Genomic DNA, 16,648 nt, shown 5'->3' on the forward strand with positions numbered 1-16,648 from the left:
GTCTAATAGGACATAGGATTGTTTGTAAGAGTCTTCAGGCAGGAAGTGTGCTTACCGAAGCCGAGTGTGATAAGGGCCTTTAGCCTGGGCCTGAGCCTTCACGGGTGTTAACACATCAAAGGAACGAAGTTAGATCCTAGGGAAAGAGCAAGTTGCTAGGAGGCTTCTTGGACACCAGCTGGTGGGGAGACCGGAGGGGAACCCCCCTTTCCCAAGCACTAATTTTTGCAGTGTCCCCTATTTATTTTTTTGTATCCAGGCCTGGGTTAATTACCCGGTACAATAAAAAAAACTACTTTTATGTAGACTTCTCCAAATTGTGAGCCTCTGAGCCCCCCGCCCCCCCACTTCACCTACACTCCAGGCATAAGGTTCTAAAGATTCCTGGACTCTGGGTGTAACAGGGGTTCACTTGACGCTTTGGCTATATCCCTGGTGGCTTTGAAACTTGTGTTTTTCCTCTTTCCCAATCTGCTCCCTGTCCTTCTCCTCCCTCATCTTTCCTTCCTGATCTTCTGTTCCCTAAACCTGTCCTTCCTGATCGCTCCTCACTAACCTCGTTTTCTCTGAATCCCCTCTGAATCCCAGCCTTTGGGACAGGAATCCCGTGTTTCTCCTTCGCTAGCAAAGCAATAAACGTTCTCTTTCATTCTGTTTCCCTTTTCTCGAGACCTTGTCTTTGTTATTGGGTCGCCTTCGAGGATGAGGACCGAGATTTCGGTTACGGGGGTTCGGAGGGACCTGCTCTGGGCTTGGCTGAGAGGAATTCCTGCTCATTCCCTGCTGCCCAGCCTGGGTCTGTCCTGCTTCAAGATGAGACAGGGACTGGGGACAGTGAGAGAGATGCTGGTCTTAGAGGAAACACCCCAAACTCGTGGAAATGCAGGAAGCTCCCAGGAACAATGGCAAGACAAAGGGTCCCCACCCCCCAGTGACAGGAGGACGTATAAGGGAAAACTGGTGTGAAATCGCGATGTGGACCCCGCCCCGCCGCCACCTCTTGTCCAGCCCCTCGCACTGCCCTCCACACAGATGCACACCCACACCACAGGCTGCCCTCTCTCCCGGGAGGTGGCCCGCATTCTCCCGTGACCGCGGACGTGTCCTTGGGTAGTGACAGCCACGTGTCGGAGGCTCTGGGGTGGAAGTGGCTGGCACATGGCGGTGCAGGAAGAGTGGCTGGAGGGAAGGCGCCTAGAGAGCTGAGGGCCGCTGGTGGGGACGTGGCTCTGGTGGGGCCATGAGGCCTGACCTCTGGTTTCCACCTGACTTGGGTTTGAACCTCCCTCTGGCCGCTGTATTGAGAATAGGCTGGGGGTTGGGAACAGGACTACCCGGTGAGGAAATCCCAGCAAGAGGTGACGGTGGCTGGGGCCAGGGGGATGGCCGTGGAGAAGGGGAGCAATGGTCAGATTCTGGGACAGCGGAGGGGACAGCCACGCTGGCTTGCTCATGGGTCCCTGGGTGGCTCTCCAGGCATTTCAGTCTGCAGCCGGGCGATAGGAGCCCTGGGGCTTACTAAAGGGGAAGTGGGGCAGGGCGTTCGTGAAACTGCCTGCATTTCCTGTTCCTCTGTTAGAAATGAGGGTGCAGCCCTGTGCAGTGACCAGACCCCACGGGACCGAGGACATTCTGGGCAGAAGGAGCAGTGTGGGCCCAGGCCTGCTGGCAGGAAGAGGGAAGCCTGGTGGCTTCCGGCCTTCGCTGCTGACTGGAGCTGGGCTTCTATCCCGTGGGCCATGGGGAGCCAAGGGATGCCTTTGAGTGGGGGACAGGGTCCATGTGGGAAGGAGTCTTGGAGGTCTGAAGTGGCCCAGGTCAGGAGCCCCTGGCTTGAGGCATCAAAAGGGAGTGGCTGAATGGGGCACCTGCATCATGGAAGCTGGCTCTGACCCCTGGTTCTGGTGGCGCCATCTGGTGGCTCAGGCAGAAACAGCTGGAGGGGAGGGGCTGTGGTGCTTGGCAGTGGGTGTTCTGGGGCCGCAGGGCAAGTGCCACTCAGCCTAAAGTTGGAGGAATGTCCGGTCTGAACAAGGGCGAGATCCAGAGAAAACCAGACGTCACAGCCCCCAAACGGTGGGGACAAGGTGCAGGGCTGCGGGAGAGAAAGGAGCTATTTTTAAGGGCAGGAGGTTTGCATTTAGAGACCATCTGCAGGACTGCGGGCGGGACGTGGGGACAGTGCACAGAAGCAGGTGTGGGAGAGTCGCCGGGGTGAGGCCGGCTTCCCAGAGCTGGTTCTGGAGCTGAGGCAGGAAGGCGGCTGGAGTTCCCCAGCAGAAACAGCAAGCGCAAACCCGTGGTGGGGGGACGCGAGTGGAGAAGGGCAAGGCAAAGACGGCAGGAAGGAGGAGGTGAGAGGGGCTGGCCAGGCCAGTGGGTCCACTCTAAGCCTCCAGGGACTGCGATGAGGCCAAGGGCGAGGGGAGCCGGGATGGATGTTGAGCCAGAGTCAGGTGCTCGGAAGCTGCTCCTGGGCAAGAGGCGAGGAGGGCAGAAGGAGCCCCTGCCACGGAGCAGAGGTTCAGAGAGAAACTGAACGTGGGACATCGCCTAGATGCCGGGCCTCCTGTGACTGGTGAGGGTGGGTCCCTGGAGCCAGTTAGAGAGGGGACACTGCCTGCTTAGAAGAGACTGTTTATAGACCGGGCTGCATGTGACAATGCCGTGCTCAGGGGCGCCCTCTCCAGGGTGTTCCCTCTCCAGTGGCCCAAGAGCTTTCCCTGCTGTCCATCTACTCCCTCCCGACTCCTGGGGGCTCAGGAGGAACTTCAGCAAGGACTGTCCAGTCTGGCCACCCGGGCAGGAGAGACCAGGGCCGGACTGGGTCCGCGTGCTTCAGGGAATCTCTTCCACCGATGGGGAAGCCCAGCGCCTTCCCGCAGGGCCTGGGAAAACGCTGTCTCATTTTTTGCTAAGGGGCCCCCGAAGGGTCAGATGATCTCCGTTTTCATCTCGCCTTCCACCTTCTTCTTCTGCTTCTCCATCACTGCCTCCAGCTCTGACACCTTCTCTTTGTCCTGGAGAAAGGGGTGGAAATCAGGTCCTTGGCGTCCCGGCCCTCCGTGCCTCGCCCCCCCCACGCCCCCTCCCCTCCGCCGGGCCCAGTCGCAGCCCGGGCTAGGCTCACCTCCAGCAGCGCACGCTGCACCGTTAGCAGGCTGTACACGCGCGCCCCCTCCTCAGGGCTCACCGCCCGCAACTCTTCTTTTTCCAACGAGAAAAGCTGCGCGCCGGACAGTAAGCCCAGCGCGGTCACCGTCCTGAGCGAGGGCAGCGAGGCGCGGTCAGGCCTTTCAGCCAATCACAATCCAGCCCCTCCAGCCCCGCCTCCCCAACCAGAGCGGCCTTCTAGCTCCACCAGGGCCAACACTGCCGAAGTCCCCACCCACCAACCACAGCGCGCCCTCTGGGGCGGGGCTTCCCTGGGAATTCCAACCGCAGCCTGGGAAAGAGGCTAACTGCAGCCCGTCATTCGGCCATCCCACCAGATCTCACCAAGGGCGCCCCCTGCTCCCCGAGTTCGCACGGCCCCCGCCGGGCCCAGCAGGCCGGACCCCACTCACCCCGGACTGAAGCCCTTGGCTTGCAGCCAGGCGCGGACTTTGCCGGCGTCTGAGTTCCGGCTGAGCTGCGGCTCCTGCGCGCGGGGACCCGGGGCTGCTCGGCCGGGGCTCGCACGGCCCTGGGCTAGGCGCGCTTGCAGCTCCTCGTTGACACTCAGCATCTGGGAGAATTTCTCTGCAGGAGGGATACTGGGACTCAGGGAGAGCGCTGCTGGGCCTCATCCGGCCTTCTAGGGTCCCCAGGGTGGGTGGAGAGTCGCATCCGGCCTTCTAGCGTCCCCAGGGTGGGTGGAGAGTCCCTTCGCTCTTAGTCTCGGTTCCCTACCTGGAAAGCCACGCCGAGATGTGCTCCCAGGAGGGACGCTCCCAGGAGGGGATGCCCCACCACTCACCCTTCTCACTGGGGTCCAAGTTGTTGAGGCTGTCGCAGCTGTCCCAGTGGGGCCTACCCGGAGCAGGAGCCGGGGCTGGAGGGGGAGGGGGAGTGCTGTGCTCCTAGAGGATGAGAGGAGGTACCTGAGTCAGGGAGGAGACTCAGAGTCCCCGCCTTTTCCCTCTGGAGACACACGTCTGAACCTCATCACCTCATCCACCAGTTCCCTTGACACCCAGTTCCTCCCTCCCAGGACCCAGAATCCAGCCCCAGCTTCTCCTCCAGGGAGACCCAAGTCTGCTCTGACTCACCAGGCTTCGGGCAGGGCTTTGGCTGTGGTCCCTCCGGGGTCCTCGGTGGGGTGTCAGGATATTATAGGGCACATATCCCTCTTGGCCCTGTTGGTCCCTCACCTTCCACCACTTGCGCCTGTCATCCAGGACCTGGGTGGGTGTGAGGAGGAGTTTCTGGGTCTGGGTCTGCAGCTCGTGCTGGCCTGGCCCTGCAGATCCCCACACCTCTCACCTCCAGCACATCCTGCTGCTTGACGGACAGCTCACTGCTGTTGCGGGCCTGGAAGTCATAATTACACAGGACCCACTTTCCTGCTGGCTCCGGCTCCTGCTGGGGCTCAGCTTGCAGCTCTGGTTCTTGGTGACTGAGGAGAGTTGGAAGGGTTGGAGATCAGGAGGCAGCCAGCCCTGCTGGTCTGGGCAGTAAGGTGCTGGTGTGAGCTGGGGTTAGAGCCAAGCAGGGGTCGCAGCAGGGCCAGGTTAATAATGTTAATGGAGATCTGAAATGGGGATAATGGCTCAAATATATTGTGCTCCTTTTCTTGCCTGGCTGTGAGCACATGGTGTGGGTATATCATCTCTCACCATATAGGTAAGAACAGCGAGGCTCAGAACACATGGTTAGGAACAGCTGCTATTTATTGAGCATCTGCAGGTACTGGGTATCCATAGGTATCATGATAGCTCATGAGCAGTAAAAACGATTGCAAACACTTACATAGCCCCACGTGCAACATACTGTGCAAAGTCTGTTACAGATAAAGCTGATTGATCCTCCTGACCACCTTGGAAGAACCATGAATCTGGACCTCCCTCGGTTCCTTCCTTCCCCAGGGACCTCATTATCTCTGCTTTTATAGGTGAGGAGGCTGAGGCACAGTGATGTAAAGGTTAGGGAGCAAGAGAGGTAAGGCTGAGCTGGGCTTGGAGGTGCACGCCTGTAATCCCAGCAGCTCCGCCCGCAGGCTGAGGCAGGAGGATCATGAGTTCAAAGCCAGCCTCAGCAAGAGTGAGGCACTAAACAAATCAGTGAGACCCTGTCTCTAAATAAAGTACAAAATAGGGCTGGGGCTGGGGCTCAATGGTCGAATGCCCCTGAGTTCAATCCCCAGTATCCCCCCACCGTCTGCCCCCAGGCAGTCAGCCTTGGTAACTGCCCGCTGTGTGTGCAGTGGACCTGAATTGGAGCTGGGCTAGCCTTGGGCTCTTTGCCAGCTGACACATCACAGACTTCACCCTTCCACGGAGGGCTGATCATTTTTCCTGTTTTCCTTACAAAGAACTGGAGGCTGAGAAGGTAAGGGAAGAGCTGGGGACGCTGAGTTCAAGATTTAGAAGCATGGTGGGGGAGGAGGGCATCTGCGACACCAGGCAGCTGGGGACAGGTTGGATATGACCCCTAGTGAGAGGGACCTCAACCCGGATCAGGCCTACCTGTGCAGGGAAGAGGGGGGGTCTTCTGGGCCGCGGCACCCCCTGTGTGGGGCTGGCGGCTCCCAGCATGCAGTCCCTGCTGAGACCCTCTGCCCTGGCCCTCACCCAGACCCCCGTCATCTTGAGCCTCACTGCCCTCTCATCCACGTGGTTTCCTCCACTCTGCCCAGTACTTGCCCAAAGACCTTCGAGTTCTGGTCTTTCCCCCCCTGGGACCCAAGACTCTGAGACCCCAGAGTTTTGTAGAACCATGACTTTGGACCCCTACTTCTTTAATTCCCAAGGATCCAGAGTCCGGGTCGCAAGCTTCAATCTCCTCACCTTTTAGCCCCCCCCTCCCCCAATCTCTAAGTCTACACCGCCAGGACTTGGACTATTAATTTAAGACCTTTGGGAAACCCCAGGTCCAATCCCCCTGTCTTTGCCTCTGCCAGAGACCCAGAGATACCACCACTTCCTGACTTCCCCAGAAACTTCCCTCCAGCCCCTGAAGCCCCACCTGGCTCCCCGCCCAAGCACCAGACCTGAGTTCTTCCAGACCCATATGTCTAATCCCCAGCCTCTTCCTTCTAATACCCAGGGCCCTGTCCTCTAGAAACCCAGACATGAACGCTTCCCGGCCCGGAGAGCCCAACTGCGTTTTCCTGGCCTTTTGAGGACCCAGGGGCCTGACCTCTTGGACATACCCATTCCCAGCCCCTTCCTCCCTCAGCCCCAGGACTCTGGGCCTCCCTCTTCCCTGGGACCCACCCCAACCCTCCCTGCGGCCCCACCCCGTCCCAGCCCCATCTGGTCACCACCTCACCCACCTGCGGGAAGACAAGGAAAAAGAAAAGGGGGCGGGGTCAGCGCTGGGAACCCCTGCCGTACCCCTTCGGGACCCCCCTTCCCAGGCCCGGAGCGGACACTCACCCATTGACAGCAACCTGGGGAGCGCTTTGCTGCAGGGAGTAAGAGAGCCTGGGTCAGGGGGGCGCGGAGTTCCCAGCCCGGTCCGCCCGCCGCCTGGCTCCGCGGGCAGCCCCAGTCTTACCTGTCGGCGCCGCCTCTCGTGCTGCAGCTGTTTCTCCACTGGGTCCTCCCAAGCGCGGCCCTGAGGGTCAGTGGCTGGGGGCTCCCAGCCATTGTAGAACTCGGGGCTGTATGGGGGTCCCTCCTCCGGGGGCAGCTCCAACCTGCGACCAGGAAAGGGCCGGTGGCTCAGGTAATCTTGGTCCGCTGGGACTTAGTGTCATCGACCTCACTAACTTCCCCTCCCCTGAGCCTCGCTCTGTCGCGAGGACTCTAACCCCACCCGGTCTCTAAGTGACTTCAAATATGTTTCTAAACACGTTGATCCCACTCTAAGTCTCCGTCGGCTCCTCTCACCTCTGGTTCCAACCCGAAACCCCTAACTCCTTTCATCCTGCCCTTTGACCCAAGCTGGGTCTCTGGCTCTGCCCCTACCCCTAATACCCCAAGACTTCATCCACGCTTCAAATCTGTGGGCCTCGCCTCCATTAAGCCCCGCCTCCCTTAAGTCCCTCCCCATTCACCTAAGCCCCGCCCTCGCCTTGTAGTCGGGTATTATTCCTCTAAATCCTGTCTTTTGTTCCAATCCAATAGTCTGGCTAGAGCTTAAACCTCTCCTGCACTCTAATTTTTTAGCTCTTTCTCCAATCGGATGCTGCATTTGCCCTAAGTGCGGGCCCTCATTAACCTCTTTACCGCACCCTCCTGGTTGAGCCCCATCTCCAACCCTCTTCCCAGTCCCCACGCCCTCTGCCCTCCAGCCCTGCACCAACCCCGGGCAGGTCCACGAGTCCCCCAGCGAGGTCCAGAGAGCGTTTTCACCGGGAGTCACACTGTCCCGAAGCAGCGCCACCGCCTCGGATGTCAGATGCGGCCGCCTGACACTGCTGGCGAACTCAGGGCCCCCAGACGTGTTCACAATCTGCAGGACGCAGGAGTGGGCATGCCATCCACCCCTCTAAGTCCAACCCGATTCCTCCTGCTGGGGGCCTGCGGCCTTGGGAGCAGCCTCACCATCTGCAGAGGTCCGAACAGAAAGTGCAGCAGCTCTGGGGAGGAGGGGTTGGCGATGTTCCCGCGCAGCCGGGCCTGGGGGAGGAGGGCCGTTGGCATTTGAGCCTGGGCGAGTCAGGGTCTCTGTCCCCTCGCCCCGAGTGCAGGGGCGGACGCGTCCTCACCAGCAGGCTGAAGGCGTACTTGATTTTCTGAAGCACGTCGGTGTACTCGGCCTCCGCGGGCGGCTTGGCCCTCAGCGTCAGCAGGCCCTCTGTGGGTGCGGACAGGCGCGGGGGTGGGGGCACAGGGACAGACACCAGCGGGTACCGTGAGAAGTGGACCAGGCCGGAGGCGGAGGGAGCCCCCGGGGAGATAGTCCCGCCCAGCGGGCGCCCCTTACCCCCGGCCTCCCGGCGCCGCGTCCTGCGGCCGCGTTCGCGGTGCTGCAGCACACGGGCGGCCTCTGCCGACTTCTGAAGCCTCGATACGAAGGTCTCCACGTCGTCGAAAATGTGGTTCAGGATGTCCTGCGGGAGGAGGAGGGAGCCGCGTGGGCTCCTGGATCCCAGACGTTCACCCGGGCGGAGGCGCTCTAGCCCAGCGCCTGGACGCACAGCCAGCCTCCTGGATCCCGGACGTTTCCCCAGCCCCCACCCCAGGAGTTTGCTTGACGTCGGGGCCCCCAGTCTCGGGCTGCTGGGAGCCACTCACCACTTCTCTCTCCGCCTGCAGACCTGCCAGCTCAGGACCGCGGGGGCCCAGGTCTGGCGAGGTCGGGTCAGCGACGCAGGCGGTGCGCTCCGGGGCCGGCCTGGGGGCCTCCACCTCCGGAATAGGCTCCACCCGGGGTCGCCCTCGGCCGGCGGTTGGCTCCGCAGTGCCGATCACCGCGCGGACCGACGGGCGGCGCTGCAGGGGCGGGGTCTCGGCGGCGGTCGAGGGGCCGCGCTGCAGCTCCTCTTGCGTGGCCCTGCGGAAGGAGAAGGGGAAACTGAGGCTGGACCAGCCGAAGGGACGGGGGCGGTGGAGTAGAGGACATTGAGGCCGCAAGGAGTCCAACCCAGGCTTGGCATCTCACAGGGAGACAGCTGACACGCGGAGCGAAACCCGGGCGGGAAAGGCGAAAGCAGAGCCCTGGAGAGGGCCCCGGGAGGCCCGCGCAGGGCCTGAGCAGGGTTTGCTAGACTCCATTCAACCCTCGTTCTGCTCCTTGTTGATATCAGCTCATTTCTTGGATGAGGAAACAGGTCCAGAAAGGGGACATCCGCTCCCCAGAGAGCCCAGCCCTCCCTCCGGTGCTTCTAGTCCAGCTCGCTCACCTGAGCGCTGCTGCCCGGCGCTCCCCGCGGCCTGAGCGGTAATTGTGCAGAGCCCCTTGGATGTCCTCTCGCATCAGCTCGGCCTGTCAATCATGCTGTCAGGCTATGCCTCCCCACGCCCCAGCCGCTGCCCTCCCAGGTCTCGCCACGGACACTTTAATTGCTCAGCCCTGGTCCCCCGCTGCTGTCGCTCACGCCTGTGGACCCACGCACGTCCACGCCTGGACTCGAATTCTCGCCCAAAGTCTGTCCCTGCCCTCGTTCACGACCCAGCCGTGGAGACCAGTCCGGCTCCAGTGGAGACCAGTCCTGGACCACACTGCCCAGCATCCTCCTTCTGGCTACTCCCCAGACCCTCTGAATACTTGAGCCCTCAGCCTCACTCTCCATCTCACGCTCTGGTCCGGTCTTGGTCCAGAATCAACCTGTCTGCAAACACCACTCCCTCCCAGGACCTCGGGCTCAGGTTCCGGCGGGTTCCGGTGGACCCCTGCCCCACCTTTGCTCCAGGCCCCGCCCCATCACCTAGAGACCCCGCCCATTTCTGCCTCGGCTGGGACTCGGTCCGGAGCCGGTTCTCACCCCCAGGCGCAGGCCCTGGAAGAAGTGCACGTCTGGCTGCGCACGCTCTGGCTCCTGACACACCAGGAGCAGCAGCGAGCGGCTCCGGCCCGGTGGCACCACCGCGTCGCAGCGCACGATGGCGCCCAGTGGGTAAGACTCGAGCTCTTCCTGTGAGGGGGGACGGCGGGGTACACTGAGGCCCTGGTCGATAATACTATCAACTGGTGACATCAGTGCCCAGTTGGTGCAGGAGCTGGCTCAAGAGGTAACGGGATTAGGGATAACAACCCCATTTAATAGGGATGGCCAGAAAAGGGGCGGGGCCTTGCACCCCAGTTCCCAGAGGAAGGACGTGCGGGAGCCCAGCTTCACACTCAGACCCTGAAGCCCCAGGGGCAAGCTTTCCGTGTCTCTGCAGGCTCGGCCCCTCCACTTTCCCCACCCATGTGCCCCCTGGCACCTTGGAGACTGGGTCCAGCAGGGTGACGCGGTCAGGGGACACTCGAAGTAGCATCTCCTGTGCCCAGACACGGCCCTGGCTGTCCATGACGGCCAGCTTCCTGGAGGCATCCTCCACGGTGTGCACGCCATCCTCCTCGCCCAGGCAGAACGTCACCAGGTGCTGGCAGCCACAAAGAGCCAGCTCAGTCCCGGAATGAGGTCGGGTGGGCGGAGCCCGCGGGAGCCACCCTGACAGCCTGAGGCTAACCACTCCTCCAGGAAGCCTTCCCGGAGCGCCTGCCCCAGTGGCTCACCACCCAGCCACCCAGAGCCGCGGCGCCTCTTTCCTCGGAGGCTAGCACTGGGGGCTGTCTTCTCCCCAAGACTAGCGCCCCCTGAGGGCGGGAGCCAGTCGGAGGGACAGCGAGTCCCTGTAAAGGCCTCCTCTGGTGTCCCTCCCATTAGAGCCCTGGCACTCAGGACTCTGGCGCCATCTACCCTCTCTCATCCACATTGCGGCTCGTAGTCCCTGAGTCCAGCACAAGAGCTGGTCACAGGCAATGTCCGCAGATCTGATGGAGCTGAGGCCCATGACTGATTAATGTCTGAGGCCACTACAGAAAGCCCACTTTGTGGGTGACTAGAGGACTCATTCCTGCTTGATGACCCTGCCCTTCAACTGCCCTATCTGTATGGTCACATTTTCCCCAGAAGAGCCCTGTGCAAACAGACCCCAGACTCACATTGACAGGGTACTGGGAAACATCAGCCATCACCACGGTGGAGTAGTGCTTTCTCTGCTCTGCGGGGAGGGGAGTCGCCAGGATGGGAGCCCAGCCCCCTCCTCAGAGAGGAGGAGAGCCCAGCCTCCCCCTCAGACCCAGAGGTCTGGGCCCCCAGTCCTCTTCTCCCAGGAACCTGGGCGCCACGTCTCTAGTTCTTTTTGACCCCACACTCACCGTAGATAGACTTGGCACTCGGCTTGGGGGCAGCTTCTGGGCTGGTGAAGAAAAGAGGGTGAGAGGGACTGTGGGAGTTGGGAGGAGATCCTGGAAGAATGGCAGGCAGGGCAGCAAGGACTTCATTGTGGGGGCAATGGGGAGCCATGGTGGGTATTAGGCAGGGAAGGGCAGGACCAAGGTTGGTTGTAAGAAGTCAGATAGGTGGTAGTGGGTGGGGACAGGGAGTGTAGTCTCTGGGGTCATGAAGACCTGGGTTCCAGTCCTCTGTGCTATTTCCTTGCCCTAAGATCCTGGGCAGGGACTTGGTCTCTCCTGCCTCAGTTCCCTTGTGTAGGAGAGCATCCACCTGCCAGGGCTCTGGGAAGGTGCAGTCAGGCGAGGCAGGGGAGGAGGTGCAGCTCAGTCACCATGACCATCCGTGTTACGGTGATGCAAGGGACTTTGGGACACAGTAGTTGCTCAATACGTGGGAATGATACAAGGACACAAGCAGCACCTGCAGCAGACACAGGCCTCCCCTGTCACCCACAGGCAGGCTCCTCCCAGGGCCCTCCTGCTCCATCTCCTCCCGGCCCAGCCCCTCTCCAAGTCACTGCCACAGGAGACCCTGTTGTCCCAGGTCCTCTCTCTGCTGCTGGCCAGCCGTCCCCACAGTGTGATACCCCGAGCTGCAGAGCTCCCTACTTCTCGTGGCCGGGGCGTCCCCTGGCTGTCCCTGCTCACTGCAGGAGGCTCAAGGGTGCACATGTGTGGGACGAGATCCTGAGAGGCAGCGGCAGTCCCCGGGGGGTCCTGCAAGGGGTCACTCTGTCAGCGTCACTCTGTCAGTCCTCAACACTGTCCACTTCACAGAGAGGGGCTGGGCTAAAGTGGGCGAAGTCCCTCTGCAGGTCACCCACGGCTGAGCATGGACACCGCTGTCTGTGCCTGGCCAGGGCTGGACACGGAGGGATGTGGCTCTGGCTCTCCCCTGAGTGCGGGCCTGGCTGCTGCAGAAGGGTCCGCAGCTGTGGCAGGTGTGGAGGGTTGGGGGCCGGAGGGCACTTACCCAGGGGTGGTGCTCATGGTGCTGGGGGGGGAGCTGCAACCACCTGGAGGCACCTGGGAGCCCGCAGAGATGTGAGCCTCCTGACCAGCCCGGCCTCCTCCCTCAGACCCAGGGCACAGGCCCAGCCTCCCCCCTCAGACCCAGGGTCCAGGCCCAGCCTCCCCCCTCAGACCCAGGGTCCAGGCCCAGCCTCCCCCCTCAGACCCAGGGTCCAGGCCCAGCCTCCTCCCTCAGACCCAGGGTCCAGGCCCAGCCTCCTCCCTCAGACCCGGGGTCCAGGCCCAGCCTCCTCCCTCAGACCCGGGGTCCAGGCCCAGCCTCCCCCGTCAGACCCGGGGTCCAGGCCCAGCCTCCCCCCTCAGACCCGGGGTCCAGGCCCAGCCTCCCCCCTCAGACCCGGGGTCCAGGCCCAGCCTCCCCCCTCAGACCCGGGGTCCAGGCCCAGCCTCCTCCCTCAGACCCGGGGTCCAGGCCCAGCCTCCTCCCTCAGACCCGGGGTCCAGGCCCAGCCTCCCCCCTCAGACCCGGGGTCCAGGCCCAGCTCTGCAGGGCTCAGGCCTCCTTACCTGCTCGGTCAGGATCTGCCTTGCTCTGAGCCCTCAGCCTCTCTCCCTTCCAGCCTCAGGCCCCACCTCCTGCTCCCTCCCTGGCCTTCCGCCTCTGCATACCTGAGCTGCTCACCTGGCACTGCCCGCTGAGGTGGCCTGGGCGGGGCTGCAGACAGTCCCGAGAGGGGGCTGGGATGGCCTGGGGAAGCCCGGAGACTGTGCCCATTGTAGCAGCACAACAGTGACCACAACAATCACACCTGACGTCCAGTTCCTGGCTCTGCATCAGAGCTCTGCCTCCCTCAGCAGTCCACCTGGCCCCAGAGGACACTGGCCCCAGGGAGGGCAGCGGCTTGTGGCACTGCTGCCAGCGGGTCAGAGGGCAGGGGGGCAAGGGAGTGCCCAGAGCCAGGGTCTCACGGCCCTGTCGCCGGCCCAGATGCCTCCTGTCTGTCCCCCCTGGGCCCTCACCCCACCACCCTGCCCAATTTCTTTGGAAATTTCCCTCAATAACCCTCATGTGACGTGTGACGAGGATCTTAAGAGTTAGGTCATTAAGTGCCCTTGTGCCTGACAAGCTCCGGGTGCGTCCCTGGAACCTGCGGGTCTCAGGCCTAAGAGCTGAGCCTGGACCCCACGCCTGGCCACACCCACCTCACGTGTCCCCAGCACCAGGGACGGGGTGCCCCCGGGAGCTGAGGAAGCAGCCTGGAGGGAAGGGACGCAGCAGGGCACACTCCCACCCTCAGACCTGCCCCAGCGCTGCCCGGCGACCGTGGGGTCAGGGAGGGACGGCCTCTGTGGCGGGCCGTGCTCCTTCACCCAGCACACCTGGACTCCGGGGTCTGCGCTGGTGACGCAGGAAACCCCAAAGCTCCTGTTGCCCCAGTCGACGGCGAGGAAAGAACCCAGAGAGGCACGATGCGGGGCGAGGGTAAGTGCAGGTGAGGCCGAGTCCTGGCTGCGCCTGCTGCTCGGTGACGTCTGTGGCAGCAGCTCCTGTCTCAGGACGTGATGGACAGGCGAGTGCGATCCCACTGCGCGCTCTGCCGCTGCACGGGGAGGCCGAGGCACGCATGGGCGCGTGGTCTGTCCCCGTCACAGCTGGTGCTGGAGCAGGGGCTGACCCCGCCACACCCGTGGGACCTGCGTGCTTTGGTGCTACCTGGGCTGCCTCTCTGCGACCTGGGCAAGCTGCGTCACCTCTCTGTGCCTCAGTCCCCACTGCAGAGTGGGATTGCCACCAGCAAGGACGGGATGAGAGTCCCCAGAGCTGTCAGCACTGCCCTGGCAGAGGGCGGCCGTCATGGGGACCATGGCCTTTCTTCCCTCCTGTCTGTGAGGGGGCACAAAGGGCCCATCAGACGCGCCCAGCAGGCTGCACCCAGGGTGAGTTTGACAGCCGAGGGGGCCCAGGGCGTGGGGGTGCTCCAGGCCCTGCCTCTGCCTGAGCAAAGGAGGGAGGTCAGACTCTGTCCCCAGGGTGGGGGCGTGTGCAGCAGAGCAAGCAGGGTCAGGTCTCCTGCCACACGGGTGCCCTGAATGCCCTCTGAGCTCTGTCCTGTCAGGGGTGGGGCTCTAGGAGAGGAGCATCACCCACCTCTCACCCCACACACAGAGGAGACCACATGGACTCAGGGTGGACACTGCCGTCCCCCAGGGTCACAGAGGCCCTGGGCTGTGACATAAAGGCAGGATTAGCTGAGCCTGCCCTCTTTTCCATGTGCAGATGAAGAAAGTGTCCTTGGTATGAGCCAGGGCTCTGGACACTGGTCTGGGAGACCAGGCTGGGCCTGGACTCCGGGTCTGAGGGAGGAGGGGCTATGGGGCTAGCTCCTCTGCAGGGGGGCAGCAGAGGAGGCCCCCTGGCCCCCGTGACCCATGGGTGGCTGGCTCTCTGGAGCAGCCTGTGAGAGCAAAACCTGAGACTCCGCCCTCACCAGGCCAGCAGCCTCCTCCCCCTTCGGTGGCAGCAGAAGTGGCCCCTCCCTCCTCCAAACCACGGGGTGTGGTTCTGAAATACCAGGGCCCCCACCCTTGCAGAGCCCCAGCCGTTGTCAGACGGAGGAGGTGTGACTCTGTGCTGGAGACCCCCAGGGGTCTGTGCCCTCAGAGTTCTCTTCTAGCCCCTGCAGCCTCCGTCCTGAGGACGCACAGTGCAGGTCGGCATTTGGCTCATTCCCAAGGTGGTGCCTGTCACAGGGAGCTGGATTGGTGTCCTCTGGGTTGGGAGGCTCCCCTGGGTGTCCTGTCTGAACCCACCCCCTCTTCCACTACCCCACCTGCACCCCACCGTCCGAGACGCTTGGCTTTGCTGAGGAGTCCGCAGCAAATGGCGGGGTGTCTGTTGTGGGGGGCTATGCAGCGTGGGGACTGGGCCTCAGGAGGCGGGGACTCACCCTGTGTGTACATCCAACAGAGTCATTCAATGCGCAGCTCCCACACCTAAGTGTCTCACCATTTGTCCTCAAGAAGAAAGTCTTATTGAGGAGATGGACCCTCCTGACATGGGCAGTCATGATTCATGGTGATGCGTACAGTCATGGAGAGGTGCAGGGCATTGTGTGTCCCCAGAGGAAGCCTTTAATGTGGCCTTGCAGGCTGTGTGTGTGGGGGGTCAGGTGGTGGAGAGGGGGAGTCCAGTCAAAGAAGCCGTTTTCAGTTGTGAAATCTGGACAGGGTTTTGAGGGATGAATAGGAGTTCTCCAAGGAAGATGTAAAGATGCATTCTAAGCATTGGGAGTGGCCTGAGTCTTGAAGTCATGTAGAAGCAAACACTTAGGCTGGGAGGAGAAGGAGAACAAAGCTGGGGCCCCTGTGATACTGTCACCACCGGTGTCGGTGTGGTGAGGACATGGAAGATAAACAGAAGATATGACAAGACTTGGGACTCTGTACGGGCTCTGGAGGGAACAGTGAAGGGACAGTGCGGGAGGGCAGGAGCCGCTCCTGGGGCCGGTGGTCAGGGCGGCCAGTGAGCAGCTGGGCTTGGAGATGGTGGGGAGGCAGAGGTGACGTGGGAGGGTCCGTGGACTGGGGCACGTCAGCAGGCTCTGGCGGGGTGGGGACAAAGGCGGCTGCCTTGGTGGCGGAGGTCATTCAGGCGGCGCGGAACCGGCTGGGTCGCAGAGCGCACGGGGACACGTTCCCCTTAGGGTGGGTCTGGAACCGGCCGGGCTGGTGGCTGTTTGTTCTCTGGGAGGGACGAGGGTGGGGCGGCCTGGCAGCCCCTTCCTGAAACCCGAGCCGCGGGCTCCCGGGGCGGCGGGCGGGCACAGGGGGCCGGTGCCTTCTCGCGCCCCGCGCCTCAGTTTCTTCCTCTGTAAAGTGGGCGCGCGTCCTGGGACCGCCTTCAGGGCTGCGGGGAGGGTGTGCGGGTGGCGGGCCAAGGAAACCGGGCGCAAACGCGGGTGGCCGAGGTGACCGGGAGCGCGCTCCTCCCGCAGTCCTCTCCTGGTGCCGTCTTGGTGCCCACCACTGGGCAGGTCACGGTGTGGGCAGCCGCAGCCCCGGGCAGGTCCCAAAACGTCTGCACCACCGCAGGCCGCCGCCCCTCCCGGGCCTGCCTTCCCCTGAGCGGCCAACGGCTGACCCCCGACGTGCGTCTCCTCCAGGGGGTCTCCAGGGGGTCTCCAGGCCCAGCCGCGCACGCCGTCCTGAGATGGTTCGGGCTTAGGGAAGAAGAACGCAGGAGCCCCCGGGGGCACCGGCCACACCCCAAGGCCGCGACCCTACGGGGGCAGTGGGCGTGCCCCTCCCCCTCTCGTGCCTTTTCCCGTGGCGCTGACTGAGCGGACCTGATGTCACTGTACCCCAAACGCTTGCAGTGTGTTTCCTACGGACAATGTCACCGTGTCACGGTCCCAGTGCACACGCTGCTAGCCGGGCGCAGGGCTCAGCTGAATGTCCGATTCCCTTAGTGATGGCCCCACAGTGAGCCGGCTGCGGGTTCTCTCTCCCTGAACCTGGAATACCGCTCCCTCTTGCGGGACCTTGAAGGGTTTGGGGAGGCCTGGGGGGGGGGGTGTGCAAGCACATGCACCCCCCTGAGGCAAGCCCGGCCTGGGCTGAGCTTCATGAGGAGCTGTTGGCT

General features: G+C 62.7%; 1 protein-coding gene across 2 annotated transcripts; it reads right to left on the bottom strand.

Moving 5' to 3' along the window:
- Window positions 1-2,621: 2,621 nt before the first annotated feature.
- Window positions 2,622-12,024, bottom strand: Eps8l1 (EPS8 signaling adaptor L1). 2 transcript variants are annotated; one of them, XM_027921267.2, is made up of 19 exons: window positions 12,008-12,024; window positions 10,957-10,997; window positions 10,741-10,799; window positions 10,017-10,178; window positions 9,575-9,724; window positions 8,993-9,075; window positions 8,385-8,643; window positions 8,074-8,200; window positions 7,856-7,944; window positions 7,692-7,766; window positions 7,451-7,599; window positions 6,700-6,841; window positions 6,579-6,607; window positions 4,465-4,597; window positions 4,251-4,382; window positions 3,959-4,058; window positions 3,567-3,741; window positions 3,131-3,263; window positions 2,622-3,020 (listed from the first exon to the last, which is right to left on the bottom strand). In XM_027921267.2, the coding sequence occupies exons 1-19, from the start codon at window positions 12,022-12,024 to the stop codon at window positions 2,934-2,936; spliced, it is 2,142 nt and encodes a 713-aa protein (XP_027777068.2). In that variant the 3' UTR covers window positions 2,622-2,933. The 2 variants fall into 2 exon arrangements, with proteins under 2 accessions (XP_027777068.2, XP_027777067.2); XM_027921266.2 differs by having other exon boundaries at window positions 3,959-4,061.
- Between the last annotated feature and the right edge of the window lie 4,624 nt (window positions 12,025-16,648).

This window comes from Marmota flaviventris, chromosome 18 (genome assembly GCF_047511675.1).
Source record: "Marmota flaviventris isolate mMarFla1 chromosome 18, mMarFla1.hap1, whole genome shotgun sequence".
In the NCBI taxonomy this organism is placed as follows: domain Eukaryota; kingdom Metazoa; phylum Chordata; class Mammalia; order Rodentia; family Sciuridae; genus Marmota; species Marmota flaviventris.

Bases quoted from the DNA above. Each gene is read 5' to 3' on its own strand.
- Eps8l1 (XM_027921266.2), bottom strand. The intron at 9,725-10,016 runs GTGCCAGGGGGC...CCCCCCTCACAG, and splicing joins TGCTGGACCCAGTCTCCAAG to GAAGAGCTCGAGTCTTACCC. The intron at 4,062-4,250 runs GTGAGTCAGAGC...CTCATCCTCTAG, and splicing joins AAAGCCCTGCCCGAAGCCTG to GAGCACAGCACTCCCCCTCC.